Below are 19,028 nucleotides of genomic sequence, written 5' to 3' on the forward strand. Positions count from 1 at the left end.
TATTTGTCACCTTATTTGTCTCGTTTATGATGTTCTCACCACAACAAGATAAAAACAGGTTAAAGTCCCGACCGCACACTGCATGCGTGCCGTCCAGAGGAAAGAAAAGCTCATGTCTCGCTTGTCGTTTTTGTCTAAGTAACTATTGAGCTTCTCCGGTTCGGGTGCATGTTGGAAAAGAATGAAAACTCTGCTCATTTGAAGTCCCCACAGGCCGAGGGAGCACAAGGTTAATACGAGGTAAGATGCTGATCTCAAACTGTAGAGCATTGTGTCGGCTGTATGTGGCGGAGAGTGAGCGCATGTGAGAGTTAAGTTGGCCCTTGATAAAATAGCATGTCGTTGCCCACAGTCCTCCTCCGACATTGCTGCACCCTCCACGCCCACCTGGTGCTGCAGCACACCTGCAGGTGGTTGGTAAGTAACGTGAGCCTGGCATGAGCGTGTAAAAATGGGTACGGATGTTTAGAGCGTTACAAAAACAGCAAATATGAAGCAAGTTGAATCATTAAGCAAAAACGCACATTTGATGCCTGATGTTAGTCGTTGGTCCAGGACGCGAGAGGCACAGGTGATTGAGTTACCTGTCGGCGCTCTCTGTATGAACGTCTCTTTGTTGTCGGGAGATCGGGCTCAACTTCAAAGGCATGAAATTTGTCTTCGTGTGCGAAACAAAATCCAGAGGACCGGGCCACAGCTGCCTCCCACAGACAACAGTGACACGCATGCTCAGTTGTGAGAAGCAGGACCACAATGAGCTGTCTGCTCGTTTGGTTTAATCAATGAAAGAGTGACTTTGTGAAATGAGGACTAACGCCTACGAGTTGAAAAAAAAGTTTGGGTTCATGAAAGCAGCCGGATGAAGATATTGTGGATGTGCAGTTGAGTACAAACGGTCATGGAGAGCATCTCCACTCAGCGCACAGGGTCATCGTGAGTGGTGAGCAAAGGACTTTTAAAGGTACCAGTAATATTTTCTATTTTCTATATTCATGCAGTATTTTGTTTTGCATGGTATCTTTTTTTAAGTTCTACGTATGGAGGGGCTGCGTGTCCAATGTTTAATTAGTTTGCGGATGCCTGGCTTGTCACAGTTAATGATGTTTCTGTTTTGATTAGAAATGGTTTTGTGAATCTGTAATTTAATTACGATTCATATTTCCAACAAAAGGACTTTCTAGCCAACTTCCCTAAAACTGATGCAAGGTAACTGTCCCGCTCAATAAAACTGTGCCTCTCTGTGATGTAATTATAACTGTTCAAAGCATTCTTTGTTCAGTGACCCCTTTATTTTCTTGGCTGCTTTATTCTTCGGGGGCACATTTGATTTAGTGGTTTACTATGCTTGAGAAACCGCGTTTTCTCAGGAGTGTTAGGAGGGACGTTTTGTTGCTTTTTAAAGTTGTGTGACTGTAATCCCGGCATAATGAGTGTACGCTGGCATGGAGGCAGTGTTGCAAGACTGACTTAGTCTCAGCTGCCGGATGCAGCATTGATCTCTTTTGGCATATTGCAAAAGACGTATTCAACCTTTTGTGTATGTGACAAAACTGCCGAAACCTGAGTGTTGCTTGAGTTAATGCAAGATTTGTCATGAGTCAGACTTTACTGAGGCTAGTGGTAAAATATGATCCAGGTCAAACTTTCATATGACTCACTCCACTAAATTCTGATTAGTTTTAAACCCAAAAATATCAATATTATCAGTCAATCTACATTGATATTTCTTTCAGTCTATATAGTGACAGAGAATAGTAAAATTACCCATTGCGATTTCTCAACTACGCTGTACAATAATACAAAACGATACAAATCCTCACATTTAGCCTTCTGGAATCCTAAAGCATTTGGTATTTTTGCTGTGCAGATGGCTCGATAATAAATTAAAGCTCAAACCTGTTAGTGATCCATTTTTTTGCTCACCCTGACACCCAGCTAATCCTTCCTCCACTGATGTTGGTTAACAGAAAAGTAGAAGAAACAAAAGTGGTTCATAACTCCTTTAAAAGTGCAATAGATGATTTTATAAGTTAAATTTGTTCTCTGAGGCTGAAATTCTGAAGTTTATTTTTGCCTTATGAGCTGACAGATGACACCATTAGAATGGGGGAGAAAAAAAAGCCTCCCAGAAATGATTCCCCTCAGGCCAGTGTGACTGTACCTATTGTTAAGTTGCATATCATGTTGAAAACATAGTTTAACCCTTCTCTCCTTCGGATCTTTATCAGTTGTTTCCAGGATGGTTTTTGTTACTGTTTGGAAAACAAGAGTTGTCCCAGTTACGATAAACAATGTTTTCCTGTTCAACAACATAATCATTTGATACCGGAGTGGAGGATTAAAGATGCGGGTATCTGGTTTAGACAACTGTTTACACATGAACATGCCCTTGGACATCCTTTTATTTTAATTTTTCTGCAGAATACAAAGTGCTGGATTGAATCAAGCTGAAGGTGTGTAGAAATGTGTGATCTGACCCGCCTTCTTGGAAACGTTCAGCTCATCCCTCCTGCTTTTATTTTCTATTTACCGGGTGACATTTCTGAAATGTAACTGATCTATGACGTAGGGGGAACCACTTTTGAGTGTCCCTGTTATCGATGTGGAACTGATAGAAAGGACTCCTCGCTCCCAGCTGGAGTTTTTATAACTGTGCATATGTGACCTTGTCACCTATCGGGCCACAGGTCCAATAACACAAGCTCTAAAACTAGATGTAATCCCTGAATCACAGGTGGCCTTCCAGATTGGCTGCCCAGATCTCCACTTTCTCCTTCCTTTTCACACACTGCCCCCCCTCCCCCCCTTTCACTCCCTCCCCAGGATCCCAGTGTGGTGGTAACCCTCAGCTGAAATAGGGCCTTTGCAGTGTGGAGGCAGCAGGCTGCAGCCAGGACCTGTCGCATTACTCTCAGCTCCACCGTGGGACGAGGACACCTGAATACAGGCTGTGAGGGAGAGCAGCTGAGTGAGCGTGAGGGCCAGACCGAACCCAGGGAATCAGGGAAGCCTCCGGAGCGGCAACTGAGTCCCACTTGGGAGAAGCTTTCATCCCTTCAGTCGAGTGGAATCGCACCAGTGGGTCAGCAAAGAGTGTGGTTGAAACTATTCCAGCCTCCTGTAAGACTTTTTTTGAAAAAAAAAAGACTGCACAATGGATAAGGATGCTGTACCCTACGACTACGAGTACCCAGACCTGGACCCCTTACCGTCCAAAATTGAAAAAGAGTAAGTACATTCTAATCAAGTGCTTGAAGATTTAACATTAGTTATTCAAGGCTTAAATAGTATATAAGAATAGTTAGGAATAGTTTGATTTTGTACGTTTTATTGTTTCTCTTCTAGTTTGTACACTACTTACCTTAACTTTGTAAATTCTTAAGAATTGAGAGATACGGCTCCCATTGAGATATTAGGTGACTCTTGGCACATTTCTCCGGTGACAGTGTCCGTGTGTGGTCTTGTTTCTGTTCAGTGTTTCAGTGAAAGCTGGTTCAATTTCATGCACCAGAAAAACTGCCAAGGTTCTAACCAAACCTGCATTAACCCCCAAAAAAAAGTTTGATTAAATATTTGCAACCACAAAAAGCTTAGATATAACTAAGATGTGTATGTGTTTTCACATTATTCTTCAAATGTGTAGCATTTATTTAAACAAGTCTTTGAACCCCGAATATATACTGTATGAGGCCTTCTCGATATATTCAACTTGTAATGACTACCCCATGACCAGGCATTCCTGCTCTTCTGGAGTACAGGAACTTGAACATAGGCCGTTGTTGTTTTCCTGTGTCACGCTGACACCAATCCGTTTAAATGCAAATCTCTGCTGTGGGATTTCAGCGACAAAGTTTCCAGCCACAAATTGTCCTGACAATGACGCGTGGAAGGTTTATAGGTGCAGGTCTGCTCAGTGACTAAAATCCTTCAGTCTTAAGTTTTGCTCATGTGTAGAAGTTTTGTTCCTTTTTTCTTTTTAGAGTAATCCTTCCATGTGACCCTACGGCTGATGACAAGCTCTACCACATATGCATCACTGCAATATCTGTAAGTTGTGTTGGATTAATGTGACGCAATATGACTTTCTTTTTGGTTATAAAGTTATGCAAAGTTTTGATGTCAAAGTAATCCCCGCCTAACATTGTGATTCATCATTTTGGTTATTAGTTAACAGGATGTCTCAAGAAAAGTGCAACATTTTATGCAAGTTGGTTGAAAAAAGGGCCCTTGTTCAAGGGACCACATGATCCAGATGTGGGAAACTCTGAACAATTCACATGAAAGAATTTGACTAAATGGCTATCAAATGGTGACTTACTTTCACCAAATATAATATATATTTTCTCTATGGGGGATTTTCATCCAATGTATTTTCATAATTAATTAAATATTAATAAACATATTAATATCAACTATAGTAATCCGTGCAGAAGATTCTACCAATCAAGCCATGTGATGTCCAGAAAGGTTCCCATTTAGCGTACTTCCTCTTCTCCTGATGTCTGCTCCAAAGACGACAGTATTGTCCCAGTTTAGAGCGAGGCGGTTCCTCCTTGTGTTTCCTAAACGTGTCCCAGGTCATAACAGATCATTGAACTCTCTTTGGTCAGCGATCTTGACTGATGACAATTCATTCAGAGCGCTCGATGCATGGGGCGCACTAATGAGACACCGGGGTTTGAGGCAGGGTCAGGCCTGAACCCTGGGGGATCCACAGCTGCAGGCTACTGTGGCCATGAGGCTAACGGACGTTTCCTCTCCTCCTAGCTCGTTATCATGCTCATCCTGGCAATCTTAGCCAGACGCACAAAGGTGGGCAGCAGACAGAAAGGACTCCCGGGCTTACTCAGGTGAGCCTCTATTTGTCTTCTACATCTTAAGTGAATTAAATGTGAATGTAATGTGACCATACTGCACCATATAGTTTTGCATGATACAGCCCAAGTGAATGCGTATCATTTGCATTACTATCACGTGTTAGGACATGAGTTATATGGTAGATGGATGTAGATATGAAAAAAGGAACCATTTATGTAGGAAACCTTTAGCTGATTCTCAAGAAAAATTATGCATGGTAAGTGGTACTTGTGGGGTTTTGGTGCTGATGAGAGCTTTCATGCTGAGCGACTGCTCCTCTGATCATGCTACAGTCGCATTCAAATGTGAGGCTGGTAACACCTGGGCTCTAAATACTTGCTGCTTGATTTCACAGTCCGGTCAACTTCCTGGATCATACGCAGCACAAGGGCCTTGCAGTGGCCGTGTTTGGAGTGCTTCTGTGCAAACTGTGGGGCCTGATCACATCTCCAAACCCCCTCCCCTTCACAACAGACACGGAGAACAAACGTGAGAAAGTCGTTGTGAGCACTCGAATCCGCCTGCCAATCTGGATGAAGGAAGATTAGGCAGCATCAAATGGACTGCACACACAAACGTTATTTTTTTGTTAAATAGATTTGTTTTGTAATTGGATTATTCTGTTTCCATTTGTCTCAGGTTATTTTTAACCAAGCTTTAAAATAAGCGTTTTGTCTGAAATGCAATCGCATCAGAAATTAGTGTAAGGAGTTGTAATCCCCCAAAAGTTTCAGCAGAGTAGAAAAAAGTGACAATGAAGCACAGCTCGGTATTAGATCCCTCATAGTTTCCACATATTTTCAGATAAGAACTAAAGCAGAATTAGTGTTTCGTCCCTAGTAAATCACTAATCAGTGTCTATTGCTTTCGATGCTCTGCTTGGTTTTCACAGAATTCTTTTGTATTTGCAGAGAACTGGGTGATTCTGGGAGTCTTCTACTACCCCGCACTATACTACCCTCTCCTGGCATGTGGTACTTTACATAATAAAGTTGGCTACGTACTTGGTAGCCTCCTGTCTTGGACACACTTTGGTGTTCTGGTCTGGCAGAAAATTGACTGTCCCAAAACACCATTGGTAAGCAAATACGCCATCAATAGCTGCTTTTATGAGACAGAAATACGTTCATGATGATTAAAGTGATTTATATTGTCACTGGATCAAGGTGCTTGTGATGTGTCATCTGTTTGAGTTTTAAGGATTATTCCAGATAGAAAGCAGGTGTGTTCCGGTCTGGAAGGCCATTAATTGGCAAACAAAGCTGATGCGATTTGAAAAGATGAATATCAGGCTTTTCAGATGGACACATTGTTGCATGTTTTTAACCTTACATGATCCTGGATTTTGTCCAAGTTGTTTAGTTTTCTCTGACATGAATGTGTGAGACTCAAAATGATTTGTTCCACTGTCCGTCGGTCTTAATCAAAAGCTTTGTCACAGTAAATCACTTTAGTGTGTCCTTAAAGAGAGACACCCAGCCTTTGGATGGTTTCTTTTTTCTTTCTTTTTAAATGGTGGCCATGATCCCACCCTGAGCGAGCGCTCACCAAACGCTGCATGAAACGTTTGAGCTGATCTGCATGACTAAGCTCAACACAAAGACTGTAGAATTCCTTTGACTAAATATTATACTTATTGCAGTATCTATTTCTAAACACCGCATTTGGTGTGAACTTAATGATGACACTAATTAATTAGACGTTAATATTTTCTATGGCACTAAATCGTAAAACCTGGCGGATGAAGGTGTCAAATGTTTGTGTTGTTGTGGGAATCCCATTTGGCCAATATGCAGACGTCACCTCACACGCAGACATTTGTGTCTCCCTTTTGTATCAATTGAACGTTGTTTTATTGTGTTGTTCTAGTCACTTTGAATTTTTGGGTGATTTTTAAAGTATTTCCCTTTTGGATTCTTTTGCAGATACACAAGTACTACTCCCTTTTCTCCAGCTTGCCCCAGATAGCTTGCTTGGCATTCCTTAGTTTCCAGTATCCCCTTTTTCTATTCAAGGGCTTAAAGGGCACAGAAAAGAACAATGCTTCAGAGGTAAGTCTCGATCTGAGTGCAGCTCCTTTGACATGTCCGCTTCAGGTCGGTTGTACAGCCCTTTATGGTACTAATCGTTTGGCCCCCTTACGCAACGAACCGGATACAAGGTTGCTTTTCTACATTCACTTAAGCATGTAGAGTTTACAAAAACGGAAGAAATCTCTAAGACGCACATTTCTTCTGAATCTGTGCACATGAGGAACCTTTTCTAAGCCACCTTCTAATCAAGGGGCTTACCGAGCTCATACAGTCTAGGTTGAGGGGAAATATGAAGTCCAACGCAGCACGCCAGTCTAATCATTTTAAGGAGATTTGACGTGATTGGTTTATGTTCCTGAGCAGATTATGAAAAGGTTGCGTTGTTTTTTTCACTCAGGAGAGACAATGCTGTGTTTATGGTTATGCTAATCTCAGTGGGACAAAGCCGGGGCTGAGGCGATTGACTGCAGTGTCAGTCACTCCCCTCCTCCCCATGGGAACGTGACTGACACCTTAACATTGCATAGATACGGAAATGTGAATGGTTGTTACCGTGTTACCATTTTTTCATGACAATAATTGCAAAATAAAGTTTGAATTGAAACGGTGCCTAATGTAAACCTAACAAAGAATTTCACAATTATGAAAGTGAAGCGTGAGCCCACAAATCAGTGAAAATAATATTTAAACTTTGCAGAAATATCTAACTTTTACTTTTTACAATCTCATTTGGTTCCTCATGATTGCTGTCCATGTTTTCCCTATTAGGATCTCGGCAGCAGCTATTATAAAGATTATGTGAAGAAAATACTCAAGATGAAGAAGACCACCAAAATCAGGTGAGAACATGCAATTTGCTGCACTGTAGATGTGATGTTGAACCACTGCTGCAAAGCCATTAGTCCTTTTTTATTTATATGAATATATAATTGTGCATAAGCACCTTTGCATAATGCAGTTTAAGTCCATTTGTAGAATGTGGGATTCTACCTCCAAAGTAACACTTTTTTTATTTGATGTAATCATGTATCATGCCAAAATGAGCTTTTTAAAGTCAGGTGTTAATGTGTTCCTCTGTTTACTCTTCATCGCAGCACATCCAGCTCAGAGACGCCAAAGCTCCCTCAAAGAATAAAGGATGCTGTGAAGTCGTATATTTATACACCAGAGGAAGGTAAACATGTTGGTCGTGCTTTATCTTTTCAATTGTGGTCTTGTCATTTAAATTTGACTACTACTACTCCTTTTCATTTACTACGACTTCTTATCATTTACTATCTAATAGCTTTCCGTTTTCCACTGAAGTTGGCTATTTCTGCTGTGGTGTCAATTATTACCCTCTATCAGGTAAGTACCACATCTATTAGACTTTAGAAATCGGTATTTTGCTACACACCGTCCAGTAATTCCTAATTCTTTGTTTTGGTGTTTTAGGTTAGTCTTCTACTGATCTCAGCAGTGGTGCCGCATCTCCAGACCGCCCGCATGGGGGTCGATGACGACATCGCCAACGTTTTAGCTGGCTTCAAGATCATGCTTTCTCCAGACAAACACGAAGTAGCCAGAATAGTGATTCATTACATGTGGTGTGTAGAAGGTGAGTGAGACCAGAAAGGAAATAAAGCCGTTTAATGATCTGAGAGATGCTGAATATGCATTGATTTATTCCCTTTAATCACATTAAAGTCGTTGTGCATAAACTCACTAAGCTTGTGGCAACGTATATTCGCAGCGCTAATTGTCAGCGAATGACCCCGTCCTGCTTGTGGTGTGCTCCTTTCCCTACAGTGTGCTATATCTCAGCAATGACCCTCTCTGGTTTGGTCAACTTGGCCATGCTCATGCGCTCCATGGTTCTGCATCGGTAGGTGTAAAATAGAACACTGCCATAGCCGTTTTTTTCCCTTTTTGTTCTTCCAAATGTATCCAAAATTCAGGAGCATGCTTCTTGTGCACGTTCCTTCATTATAATGCGATGGTTCACACAGGAGTTATTGTAACATAATAGAGTGCTAATCATCCAAATGGACAGAATGGGATTTACTCTGTGTTAACTGCAGCCGGAATTGAAAATGGCTATTAAGATAAGAAATGAAATACTGTCCCATTACCATAAATTACGTGGTATTAAAGTAAATGGCTTTCTACGTTGACTATTGAATTGCCTTTCGGTTGTATCCCCTGCTAAATTACCTCTTCAATTATGTATGTAATTGGTAACTTTATGGATGGATCAGTTTGTGGTTTGCATTGTCTTGATAGTGTTTTTGCATCCGCAGGTCAAACCTGAAGGGGCTGTACAGAGGAGATATCTATAATGTTTACAACTGCCAGAGAAGCATCAGGGCTTCTCGTCCAGCACTGGTCTGCTGGATGGGATACACCAGCTTCACTGCAGCCCACATCTGCATCGGTACAGTTACATGACGAACGCTCAAGAAAATAGATTATCCTCTTCCTGTTTTAAAACCTCTTCTCCAGTATGTTCTAGATTTTCTAGTTATTATTTATTTATTTTTGGCTGCTGAACCTTATTGTGCAACAGGGTATATGTTTTGAACATCAGCTGAGTAAAACAATAATGTTAATGCAGCAAGGCATTAGATTTTAACATGTCTTTGGAAACGTTTCTGTTCTTACGGTTTTGCAATAGAAACTATTGATCACCTCTGGCTTCACTGCGATACTGGTGCAGATGTTCTGTGTAGTGTGTAGATGCTGGACTGGCTTTAGTCTGGGCGGCCTTGAAGCTCTGATGTGTCCTCTGCAGGCATGATCGTCCAAACCATGGTATTCTTCCTCTGCCTTCTGGTCGCCGTCTTCCTCATCTTCATGCCTGTACTGCACGGACAGAATCTGATTCTCTTCCAGATCCTGTGGAGCATGTGGTGAGCGTCACACCTCAAAAGCATTTTGGTTGATGTAGAATTGAGGCTGCTTTCATGCTTTCTGAAGACTTGACACCTGGAACCGTTTTCCATCAACAGCAACATCATTCTGCATTTACTCTACGTTGCGGAATAATGGATTTGTCATGTATTGGTCCGTCAGTTCAAAACAGGGGGATGCGGGAGAGGTTTGACTATAGATTTTGTCCCTTCAGGCCCTTCTGGCTGATGATTCTCTTAGCGGTGTTGATTCAACACATCACAGGCAGGTTTTGCTTCATCAAAAAAACGGCGGGAACACGGGACCTCGACAACAGGTGAGTGATAATATTCAGAGCTATGTATCATCTCATGTTCATTTCTTTTCTGGTTTTACCGTTGGATATTTGCAGCTTTGTCCTTTACATGGAATCCATCCTATGCTGTCTCACAGGGGGAATCTGTTCCTGCTGACGTACCTGCTGTTTCCAGCCAATGTTCTGATCGGGGTGCTGCTGGCAGTGTGGCGCATGATCATCACCGCCCTGTTCAACATTGTCCACATGGGACGAATGGACATCAGCCTTCTTAACCGCAACGTGGAGGCATTTGACCCAGGTGAGATGGACATTCTACTGTGAGTACGGATGGTGATAACGGACAGTCGTAATGTTGCTGTCTGACCCGGACAAAGCAGCAGGTCAATCAGTATTAGAAATAAATCTTGCACTTTAGGTGCATTTTAACATGGGTTGTAAATATAAATAAACAAGGCGTTTCTTGGGAAAGCTCAGTTGTGTTTTACTACACATTTCTGTGTTTTAGTTTCATTCACAGTTTACATATTCATTGGTATTAAGAACACGCTTTTACCTTTTGCTATATGACACTGGGCTTTTTTTTCCACTTTCACCGTGGATGCTTAAAAAGAAGCAATTTCCTTTTGAGCAAATGCACTTTTACCAGGGGCGGCTGATCTATTATGGGCGCTGGGGCGCCGCCCCTCCTACCAAGTAAAAAAAAAAAAAAAAAAGTTTGAAAAAAAAAAACATGACTTTCTTCTGTACGTGTTTTTCACACTAGAATGAGGGGGTGGGGGGGGGGGTCTTTTTGTTTGCCAGCTTCATCATGTGCCGCATAACATCATAAATGTGTAGTTTTCTTTTTACAGTCTATGGTAGTTTTATGCTCGGGGCGCCGAGAAAGGGCGCCCTCACTATCTAACCAATGGAGCTCTGATATGCTATAACACGTCACTAAATATGATCAATTCAACCAATCAGTAAGCAGTAATAATTCTCCGATGGGCGCTTTGCCTCTGCGCCCATCGGAGAATAACATGAGTTTTGTGTGGTCACGCGGCAGTGAGATTCGAGTTGACAATGGCGCCGGCGTCACACGAGAAAGAAACCGTGCAATCTCTTCTTCAAACTCCGTTTGAAAGAAGACCACTGGCTGAAAAACAAAAAATAAAAGAAATGGGACTGGACCAGCCACAAATTAACATCAGACAGCAGGTAAAGACAAGGAAGCGTCGTACACTAGAGGCTTTTTTTTATTGACGCAAATTACAGCAATTATAAGTTCACCTTGTATGACTTGGTTTCCTAATATGATGTGTATGACTTGGTATGACCTTGTCTTTGAAAGAACAATATTTGAAATCTACAAGGACATTCTAAATTCATAGTTTAATAATTACATTAGATGCTATTTGTTTTTAAATCGTTACTTTGGTGTTAATGTAATAAATAAACAGCAGAAATCTCCCTCAGCCCCCCCTACTTTTTCCATCACCAGCCGCCAATGACTTTTACTGATCCCACTTAAAGGCGAGAATTGCGTCCTTTCCACTTTACTCTGCTAGCAGCTCAGTGCAGCTCCCATGATATCTGTATTCTGAGCAGTGGACTGTAATTGCACACCAATCTCTGAAAGGGCTGCCGATTTTAAGACATCTGTTATCTGGAAAAAGCAGGTGGTTTAAAAAAAAAAATAAGCAAGTGTGATGGCCCATTATGTGTGATTGCCTCAAAGAGTGCAGTCCTATGTGTTTATTGCTTTTGCCCAGTCAGAGTGACCCCCCCCCCCCCCCCCGTGTCTATCTGCAGCCTACCGCTGCTATGCTCATTATCTGAAGATCGAGGTGAGCCAGTCGCACCCTGTGATGAAGGCCTTCTGCGGGATGATGCTGCAGTCCGTGGGCCGGGAGAGCAGCGCTGCAGAGGGGTCACGGGATGCTGAAGAGGGTCTGTAGCACAAAACTCGTATCTTAATCCTAAATGCTCCTTAAGGGAAAAGGATCCAGTGTTAAAGGATAAGGCTGTCACTTTTCTTTTCTTTTTCGTAGTCCTTTTCTATTACTTCCTGACTACCCGAACCCTGTTCCTTACCCTAGCAAAAGAAAACAGTTCATGTATATTGTTTTTTTTTTGGATTTCCTTAAACAGCTGGACACTACACACTAGTTGGAAGGATCAACTCATCGTTGGTTTTGGTCTTTTCATGACAATAAAAAAATCTATAGAACCAGCCGGTGTTGTCCTCTAAAGTTAAACTTTCATATACATTAAAGTCAGTGCAACGGCTTTAATTTCTCCAGAGATGCTGAGAATTCAGTGGCGGGTCAATGTTTCACATAATCAGATCATAACAGTGTCTTGCACGCGCAGAAGAAATGAAAGCTTAGCCGTTCTGATTTAATATGTCAGGAGAAAATTGAGTCACACTGTGGAATAATTTACAGTCCTGCTGCTGGTCTCAATCAAATCTGTCATAAACTAATCATCCGTCCTTTACAGCTTGCTCACACCCGTCTGAGCTCTCCACCTCGGTCACCAAGAGACACCGTAGTCCTATGTGTTGCCATTATACACATTATTCAACCAATCTGTCATTTATGTAATTCATTCGAATGTATGAACAGCTACTTTGAGGCTATTTGCTGATCCGCGGTGATAGTTCCGCCTCAAACACCAGGTGATGGTCGCCTACACATGTGACCACACGAGGACATACGTTATAGTGACAAATTAGAATGCAAATGCGTTGTTCATCTCCACCCGGTTTCTTGTCACAGCAATTAAACACGTGCAGTGCAGATGTTGCTTGTTTGCTTTTACAGAACAATGCATTATCTGAAATAATCTATTGTTTTACACAGATTAGTTCTCCACACAGAGCTGCGGTAATTGCGTGCTTCGCATTCATGTAGCCCAAGGGGCTTAAGCTTTCAGTGTGTTAATGGCATGTGCAATATGCCGGCTCCATGCGTAGAGGATTAGAACATGATTGCCTTCTATTATTACCCTTTCTGAAGCTTGTCCTCAGAGGGCTTAGTCTTTTCCCATTTCACTTAAGATTTTAAAAAAGGTAATTCTTGTGACGATATGGCCCGTGAATGACATACCATTGCTGCTGTCATGTCTGGAATTCCTCCCAGGGATCCAGCTGGTCAATCAGGAGAAAAAACAGCCAAAGGTGTCCGACGCAAAGAGGGCCCGCAGGCACTGGCATCTCCTCTACACCCTGGTCAACAACCCCTCCCTGGTGGGAACCAGGAAGCACTTCCAGCGTCAGGCCGCAGAGAGCTGTGTGAATGGAAGCCTCGACCGCAGCGCCAAGGGGGGGGGCAAAAAGGAGACGGCGACCAAGGACGCAGACCCCGCTGCCAGCAAATGAACATGAATGTGACCTTGAAGATTGGTTCAGAGTCTCTTTTGGTTTTGGGCAAGTTATAAAGTCATTAATGATTTGCCCACAATAAGTGCACTTATACAGAGATATTCACTGAGCCTTTCTTTGTGTTCCTAATGTTAAACTTGTTGCTTTATATGAGGCTATATGTGCTCCAGTCTGATGTAAGAGTTTGTGTGGCACGGATCTCTTAACTGAAGACACTCATTGTGTGTACTGTTCAGTGCATTTATGTGTTTATTTTGGGATGGCACTACTTTATGTTTCAACCTGTGGGTTGATTGCATGAGTTTTCCAATATGTTGTTGTCGTACAGAGCACATGCAGCGAAATGTGTTGTCACCCAAACTAAACACATTAATTCCTCTGAAAACCTAATTTCAAAAAGGCTAATAATGATGTAGATTATTTCACTATTTATGAATTAACAGGATAAAATGTTTTCATAGGCAGGGTAATAGAAATCATATTCAGTTGCACACGTTTTGTGTAATTAATAACCTGTGGAATACTAGAGAAATGTATTTTCCTTTTTATTTGTAGATCTTTAACTATTAAACCACTTGCTGGAAGCGTTTCCGTATTGTTCCGTATCGGGAATATCCTGTCGACTTGTAAGTAAAAATATGAACACCATAATGATTCTTTCTGATTGCCGTGTAAATAAAAGCTATTCAACAGTTTTATGTTATTGGGTAATTGAAATGGTTCCCGAGTGGGTTGATTTAAATGCACCGTGTGTTGAGCGAGATGGACTCTGCGGGTCCAGAAGACAAAGAGAAGCGTTGTGTCGATCATCACTTTCAAATGCAGCAGTTTTCTTTCGGGATGATCACTCTCCAACATCGCGAAGTCTGTTTACTTTATCGCATTTTATAATAAAACATATTAGAAAAATAAGACAAAGAAAATTCATAAAAAGACAAAAAATATTATTAATCGGGCTGAAATCTGAAACGATTTCAAAGATAAATCTGAAGGTATCAAATTGTGGGCCATCAGTTTGATTAGAGAGGTTTTTTTGTCATTAACATTTCCGGTATATTTTAAATGTTTTATTTTCGCTGAAATAATTCAGTGCGCAAGGTCAAAGACAAATAAGACATCCGGTAGAGTTTCATGTTTTATTAATTCCACTTACATAAGATATAAAAAAATCTTAAAAGGTTACGGGTCTTGTTTTTTCGTTTGGTTTTACAACAGTTCACAAAAACTCCAAATACAACACACACCTTTAGGTGAGGCTTCATAGAAACTGACCCTCGTAAAAAAAATGTAAATAACATTTCAATTGACATGGCTTTACATCACAGGTCGACAGCAACATCTAAAGTCCTCTAGTCTACACTAATACAAACCACACACGGCAATAGGCTACGTGGCATGCCATGGACACGTCGCATGTAGAAAGCGTGAGTAAGCAAGCAGCCGTTAATTAAAAGAGCTTTAAAGTCGCACAATTTTTAAAGCCTTACATTACGCGGAACAACATTTTGCGGGTAAATTAGCCGGGATGTCCCGTCGAGCACAAACACAATGTCGCTTCTTTTTTTTATTTGGTCTCACAGGACGGCGAGCAAGTCAGCACCAAAAACCAAATATGTGCATCCCTTGATCAAATATCACCACCCGAATGTGCGCGCGGACGCGCGGAGCCGCGGTGCCGATACGGTGGCAACATGTCAGTGAGAGATCCCTGATGTCACTGTATTTGCAATCTCTTTAGAAAATATGGCACTTGTTGTTTGTGTTATTTAAAACGGTTAATACGTTTGAACGCCGTTTTGTAAAACTCCGTTGAATTCTGCGCGCCGCCGTTTGCACAATCTGCGCCCAAACCGCGCAGAAAGGGAACATTTAGCTGATTTTCATGTCAGTTTTGAGGTCTTACAAACTGCATAAGTCTGTGCTTTGCATTGTAAACTTGCGTTTCCTAATTTAAACTTACAGTTCACTAAAAATGTCACATGATGTAATTCACACTTTCTAGTGATTCGCGGACTACTTTCTGAGGTAAAAACAATTCAAAAGATCCACCTTTTTTTTGGAATGAGAAGCCATCGGTGTTCACGTGAAGTAATGGTGAGGTGGGTGATTTACCGGCTGGAATGTGTGCTTCTTAAAAGTAAAACATCTGGCAGGATACAGAGTCGCGGACGTCCGTGGAGCTCAGCGGCTTGGCTCCTTGTAGTTGCCGTTGATCTCCTCCGAGATGTTGACCGCCTCCGCTCCCAGCGGTAATCGGTCACTGTACTCCGAGCCCACTTCGAACTCCTCCTGGTTGGTTTTGGATGAGGAACCGGGGATGGACTCTGTCACCACGCTCCCGTCCGCCTCCCCTTCCTCCCCATCGCCCTCTCCCTCCCCCTCGCCTATCTCGCTGGGCTCGAAGGTCTTCTCCGACTCCACGAAGGACGCCCTGGGATCAAAATCTCCTGTCGTCTGTTTCTCCATCTGATCCGGATTCTGAGCCTTCATGATCAGCTTGTAGGTCTTTCCTTGGTACTTGTATAACAAATGACAGCAAGTGGCCCCAAATAAGGGGACGGTGGCCAGACCCAGTAGGAAAATGCTAACAACCACAATGATAAGCAGGGAGGGGATCTTCTTCCTGGTCGTGAAGACCACTTGGACTTGGCAGTCCTGCCCCCCATAGGTGAGACAAAGTGTGTAATTGGTGCCGGGATGTAAACCATGGAAGCGGTAGGCGTTCACCCCCTCCTCTATATTGGACCACTGTACCATGGAGTGTCCATTGCCTGTATTTACACAGAGGTAGAGCATGTCCAAGGTGGCTTTACTGGATGAGGACTGGTACGGGCCAAAGGCATCTTTACTCACTGTGTCCTGGTTTTCAGTCTGACTCACATGAAGGTTAGATTTGCTGCTGGGAAGCTGCAGCGGATTTAGCTGAACTTTGGCCTCTGTCTCTGACACTTCTAAGGCGATGACACCGAAATCGAACGTGTACTGCTTCAGGTCATCCAAGCTCAGGTTGAAGGCGTGGTTCGAGATGTATTCACTGCTTTCCCTCACGCCACACTTGCTTGCAAAGGTGGGGTCCTTTACGACCTGCCCCGTGCCGGCACTTTTGTCTGATGAACCTTCGGGGCCTCCCTTTGTCTTTCCGTTGGGCGTGGTCCAGTTGATCACGTTGTTTTTGGAGCTCCCGGGCTCTGCAGGCTTTTTAACCGATGGGCGGATCTTGTCCAGTGTAGAATCGAGCTTCGGGTCTTTGCCATGTTTTAGGGTGACCGCCATAGCCAGTTTAACGCTGCTCTCAGCCCTGCCTAAATCGTTCCCCGCAGAGCAGCGGTAATTTCCATCTTCCTTTTTACTCATCCGAGGGATGATGAGAGAGCCGTTCCTAAAGGCGAGGAATCGCCCGTTGGTGGTTTTATCATTAATTGGCACGTCATTAGTCTCTGCGGTGGAGGGCACGGGGAACAGAAAATTCTGATTTCCTGCAGTCACCTCCCAGCTGATCTGTGGTGGGGGGCTCCCCTTTGTCTCACAATTTAAGATGACCATCAATCCCTCGTTGATCTCTGTGTGCTCAATGTTGGGCTCTGTGGTTATTTTGACGGTAGGGGCTATACAGTCCAGCTTGGGAATCAACGTAACCATCGTGCCATTTAGGTGTTCGGGGGCCTCGCATGTAATTGATGCTGGATTGGGGATAGAAATCTTCGTGGTCGTGATCCAATCCCTCAGCCACTCCAGGTTGCAGGAGCATGTGAAAGGGTTGTTAAAAATCTGCAGGTGAGACATGGAGGAGAGAGCAATGAATGTCCCCTGCTCAATGACGGTGAACTTGTTGTGGTTGATCCGCAGTGACCGTAGGTCTTTGAGAGTGGAAAAGGCGTCTTTTGGAAGGTTCACCATCTCATTGTTGTTTATTTTCAGAAGCTGCAGGGCTGTGAGGTTGTGCAGATCCTCCCAGGGAAAGTTCACAATTTTGTTGAAGCTGATGTCCAGGTTGCGGAGCTGGATCAAGGGGGCCAAGGTGTCCGTTTCTATGGTAACAATCTCATTGTGGGCCAGCCAGAGAGAGGTGACTTGTGTGATATTGATAAAGCTTTTACTTTTCAGTAATTTAATCTTGTTGGCAGAAAGGCTCACGGTGGTAACATTGGAGGGGAGACCCAAGGGTACCTCCAGCAGCTCTTTGTAAGCACAGTCAGCAAACTGGTGGGCAAATTTATCCTGGCAGCTGCAGAGCTCTGGGCAGCACTGCACATTGCCGACCACAGCCGTCCACAAGGCAAGGAGCTGCAGGAGCCGTCTCGCCATTTTTTTTTGCACCTGCAGGCATCAATTATCAGACATTAATCAGAGAAAAAGTTCTTATCAGGCAATAATATAACATCCGCTAAGGCAGAAGAAATGCACTGTGGAAGCGTTCACATTCCATAACCACTCGACATCGAAGCACTTCAATGCCGCTCAAAAATTGCATTATAAACTTGTGAGATGCAGGAAACAGAAAATTAAAACAAATCATAGATGACTACTGCTGTGAAAAACCACTCTAATAATGCAAAGTTTCCTGATTATTTGAAACAATGTAGTGCTTTAAATACACATGTTTGGAAGTCCGAGCACATTAGAAAACCATATGCTGTGTTATGTTTGCAGCGGTTTGAGGGTCAAACTGGCAACAATTGTGATGGTAAAACCTTATTTTTACAGAATAAAATACATTTCACTTTTTTAGCAGTTTCCAATGTCACATTGAGATTTTGCATAGATGCCCTTGTGATTTATCAGAATTCCAATCAACCTACAGGACGGTGTTTTCCTCCTTAGTTTCGATCATTTATCTAGAATACTTTTGACCTCATTAACTACTGAAGCATCTTACCTGTCCTATGTGAACTTCAATCCCTGTGTGTTTTCAATCACTTCCTGTAGTGTACGATCCGATTAAACAAGTTCAATGGTCCAAAAAACTCGAGTCCTTATTCGCAGCGGATCCTTTCACATCACTCTTGCAGAAATCAGCGTTGATGAAGGGCGGTGGAGGGGACATTTTTTTCCCGATGAGTCGCTGTTGCAGTCCGCCGGCGCTTTTTTCCTCTCCAGCCAGTGTGGGATTCATTGCGCGCTCCCGACGCGACGGAGCGAGAAAGGGAGTCGTGAACGCGCAGCCTCTCCCATCTCTGTCCTCACTATTAAAGATACAGATGCATCCAGCCTCGAAGTAAATTAATGATTTAGTATCCAATGTTTAATTTATTACCCCGACCCGATCTTTGACCTCATTCGGAGTGGCTGCAGACTATTGTCTTTCATCAAAGCACAGACGAGAGTTTTCAAACGCAATGCGAAGTTGTGCTGCTGGAACGAGGCAGACGGCACACTCATCATTTAATTAATTGTTCTTTATTTTTAAAAGGCAAAAACCACAAGCAATAGACTGAGAAACAAAGAGAAACGAGGATGAATTAAGAGCACACACAAAGTCACAAAATCTGGACCCATTTCAGATACAGATAACCATTTTTTATGGCTTTTCATGATGTAATGAGACGTGATGCCAAATTGATTCGAACATGTTGGTGATTGTGATACA

General features: G+C 42.7%; 2 protein-coding genes across 4 annotated transcripts; one reads left to right on the forward strand and one right to left on the reverse strand.

Annotated features, from left to right (window-relative positions):
• Positions 1 to 79: 79 nt before the first annotated feature.
• Positions 80 to 14,136, forward strand: stra6 (signaling receptor and transporter of retinol STRA6). Of its 3 annotated transcripts, XM_037452252.2 has the most exons (19): positions 80 to 240; positions 353 to 417; positions 2,824 to 3,228; positions 3,981 to 4,047; positions 4,768 to 4,850; positions 5,213 to 5,346; positions 5,769 to 5,935; positions 6,783 to 6,908; positions 7,659 to 7,729; positions 7,985 to 8,064; positions 8,176 to 8,237; positions 8,325 to 8,487; positions 8,679 to 8,754; positions 9,170 to 9,303; positions 9,661 to 9,778; positions 9,994 to 10,095; positions 10,212 to 10,375; positions 11,869 to 12,006; positions 13,200 to 14,136. In XM_037452252.2, exons 3-19 carry the CDS (start codon positions 3,155 to 3,157, stop codon positions 13,436 to 13,438), a joined length of 1,998 nt encoding a protein of 665 aa, XP_037308149.2. In that variant the 5' UTR covers positions 80 to 240; positions 353 to 417; positions 2,824 to 3,154; the 3' UTR covers positions 13,439 to 14,136. The 3 variants fall into 3 exon arrangements, with proteins under 3 accessions (XP_037308149.2, XP_037308150.2, XP_037308151.2); XM_037452253.2 differs by lacking the exon at positions 353 to 417; XM_037452254.2 differs by lacking the exons at positions 80 to 240; positions 353 to 417 and adding an exon at positions 540 to 961.
• Positions 14,137 to 14,563: 427 nt separating this feature from the next.
• islr2 (immunoglobulin superfamily containing leucine-rich repeat 2) lies at positions 14,564 to 18,629 on the reverse strand. The gene is made up of 2 exons (XM_037451914.2): positions 18,318 to 18,629; positions 14,564 to 17,758 (listed from the first exon to the last, which is right to left on the reverse strand). Exon 2 carries the CDS (start codon positions 17,744 to 17,746, stop codon positions 15,623 to 15,625), a length of 2,124 nt encoding a protein of 707 aa, XP_037307811.2. The 5' UTR covers positions 17,747 to 17,758; positions 18,318 to 18,629; the 3' UTR covers positions 14,564 to 15,622.
• Between the last annotated feature and the right edge of the window lie 399 nt (positions 18,630 to 19,028).

The sequence above is a fragment of the Pungitius pungitius genome, chromosome 6 (assembly GCF_949316345.1).
Source record: "Pungitius pungitius chromosome 6, fPunPun2.1, whole genome shotgun sequence".
Classification (NCBI taxonomy): domain Eukaryota; kingdom Metazoa; phylum Chordata; class Actinopteri; order Perciformes; family Gasterosteidae; genus Pungitius; species Pungitius pungitius.